The following is a 1,874-nucleotide window of genomic DNA, read 5'->3' on the forward strand; positions in this document are numbered from 1 at the left end:
CGCCGGAAGGCGACGTCGAGTTCGGAGGCCGCGGCGGGGTCGTCGCCGCGGCGCGCTAGAGCCGGAACTTGCGCTTGAAGGACACTTGGGCGCGGTCGGGCTTGCCCCAGGGCAACCGGACGTTGGTCGTCCAGAGGCCCGTGGTGCCGACCTCGTCCCACTCGATCTCGACGGACTTGCCCGGGTGCGCCGCGACGGAGAGCGCGGCGTCGCCGCCGAGCTTGCGCTTGTACTCGTAGGTCGACACGCCCGAGTTGAGCGCGAAGGTGTGCTTGATGGAGTTCTTGCCGTTGAAGCTGTGGTCGATGCACACGACGCTCTGGAGCGCGTCGCGGTCGGCGACGTCGGCGGAGTCGAGCGCGAGCTCGACGGACGTGTCGGACGTGAGCGCCTGGGCAGGAAAATAGTGATTCAAGTTCGCTTCAACATGAGTGTTCCGCGCGCGCGCGTTCCGGAAAAAGCATCCATGCTTCGAGACCGTCCGAGAGATGATCGCTCGTCCAAAAGTCAGCCGAAACGAGTGGAAAACGGCCGAGATCGAAGCCTTTGAAGTTGGGAAGTTCGCTCTCTTTTCCTGCCCTGGTGAGCGCGAGCTTCGACGCCACCGACGAGACGCCCGTGACGAAGTTGTAGGACGGCGCGACGTTGATGGTGCGGCCCTCGACGCTGAAGTCGCGGGACGTCCGGGCGGCCGTGATGAGCGAGCTGCGCGCGGAGTTGAAGTTGACGCCGAACTTCGAGCCCAACTTCTCGTACTTGACGTCGACCTCGGCGGATTGGTCCGCGATGTTGAAGGTCCCCGTCACCTCGAGGGGGTCGCTGCCCTTGGCCGTCCAGCGCGTGAAGAGCGCCTTGGGCGCGAACTGGGCGCTGTTCTGGTCGTACGTCGCGCCGGCCGCGATCTGGTCCGAGATCCGCGTCTCGACCTCGCCCTCGAGGTTCGTCGCCTCGACGGACAAGAGGGACGCTTCCTTGATGTTCACCTGCGCGCGCGCCGAGGTTCCCCGCGAGCCCGCCGAGGACCCAGGGCGGAGGGGGGGGGGGGGGGCGGCCTCCGCCCGGGTTCTGAGCTTGACGTTGACCGTCGGACGCGGGCGCCGCGCCTCGAACTTTTCGTACTTGCCCGCCGAGGCCGTACCGACGAGCGCGACGAGGGCGACGATGAGCGTGTCTGCGGGGGTCGTGGCGCGGTGCGTGGCTCGAATGAGTGGGCGGTGCGGGGGACATGGGGAGGTACGCACGCATTGTTGTGTGGAGGTGGTACGTGGGTTGGGTCGCGAGGCGGCGAGCTCTTCACTTTGCTGCGAGAAGCTTTTTGGAGCGCGCGTCGTCGCGAGAGTCCGCGGATGGTCCGGCGCGCCTGCTTTCCGCTCTCACCGGCGCATGCCTCAAGCTCGCAGCCGAAACTATAACGTTAACGCCGCAAGATCAGTACAGTTTGACTCGTTGACCAAGTTATTGAAGGGGATGCCCGACTAGTTGCATCCTTGGTGCCGCGATGGTGATGAGATAGGCAGCCCTCTTTGCTGCAATCCGGCGCCCGCGCGGCGCGACGTCGATGGCGTAGGATGCGTCGTGCATGCCGCGCGGTCGTCGCGCTCTGGGCGCTCGCGCGCTGCGGCGTCGCCCACATGCACTGCGAGCTCAACGAGACGCGCCGCTCGAAGTGCGCCACGCGGAGCCACTTCCTGGTCCTGTCGTACGCGCGGACCGGGAGCTCCTTCCTCGTGAAGATGCTCAACTCGCACAGAGAGATCTGCGCGCGCGGCGAGCTCATGCACCCGGACTGGGGCGGCGCGTGCGAGCGCGGCGACCGCGACGGCGCGTGCGGCGACGCCGTGGGCGCCGCGGCCGGCGGCGCCGTCGACGCCATT

General features: G+C 67.1%; 1 protein-coding gene across 1 annotated transcript in view; it reads right to left on the reverse strand.

The window, feature by feature from the left end:
- The window catches only part of AURANDRAFT_68444 (expressed protein), a gene marked incomplete at both ends in the record, with an annotated part of 34,163 nt that extends 33,180 nt beyond the window's left edge, over positions 1-983 (reverse strand). The window contains 2 exons of the mRNA XM_009044130.1: positions 86-391; positions 606-983. Of these exons, the coding sequence (XP_009042378.1) occupies positions 86-391; positions 606-983 (684 nt within the window). The remainder of the gene's footprint in view (positions 1-85; positions 392-605) is intronic.
- Positions 984-1,874: the final 891 nt, after the last annotated feature.

The sequence above is a fragment of the Aureococcus anophagefferens genome (assembly GCF_000186865.1).
Source record: "Aureococcus anophagefferens unplaced genomic scaffold AURANscaffold_147, whole genome shotgun sequence".
In the NCBI taxonomy this organism is placed as follows: domain Eukaryota; class Pelagophyceae; order Pelagomonadales; family Pelagomonadaceae; genus Aureococcus; species Aureococcus anophagefferens.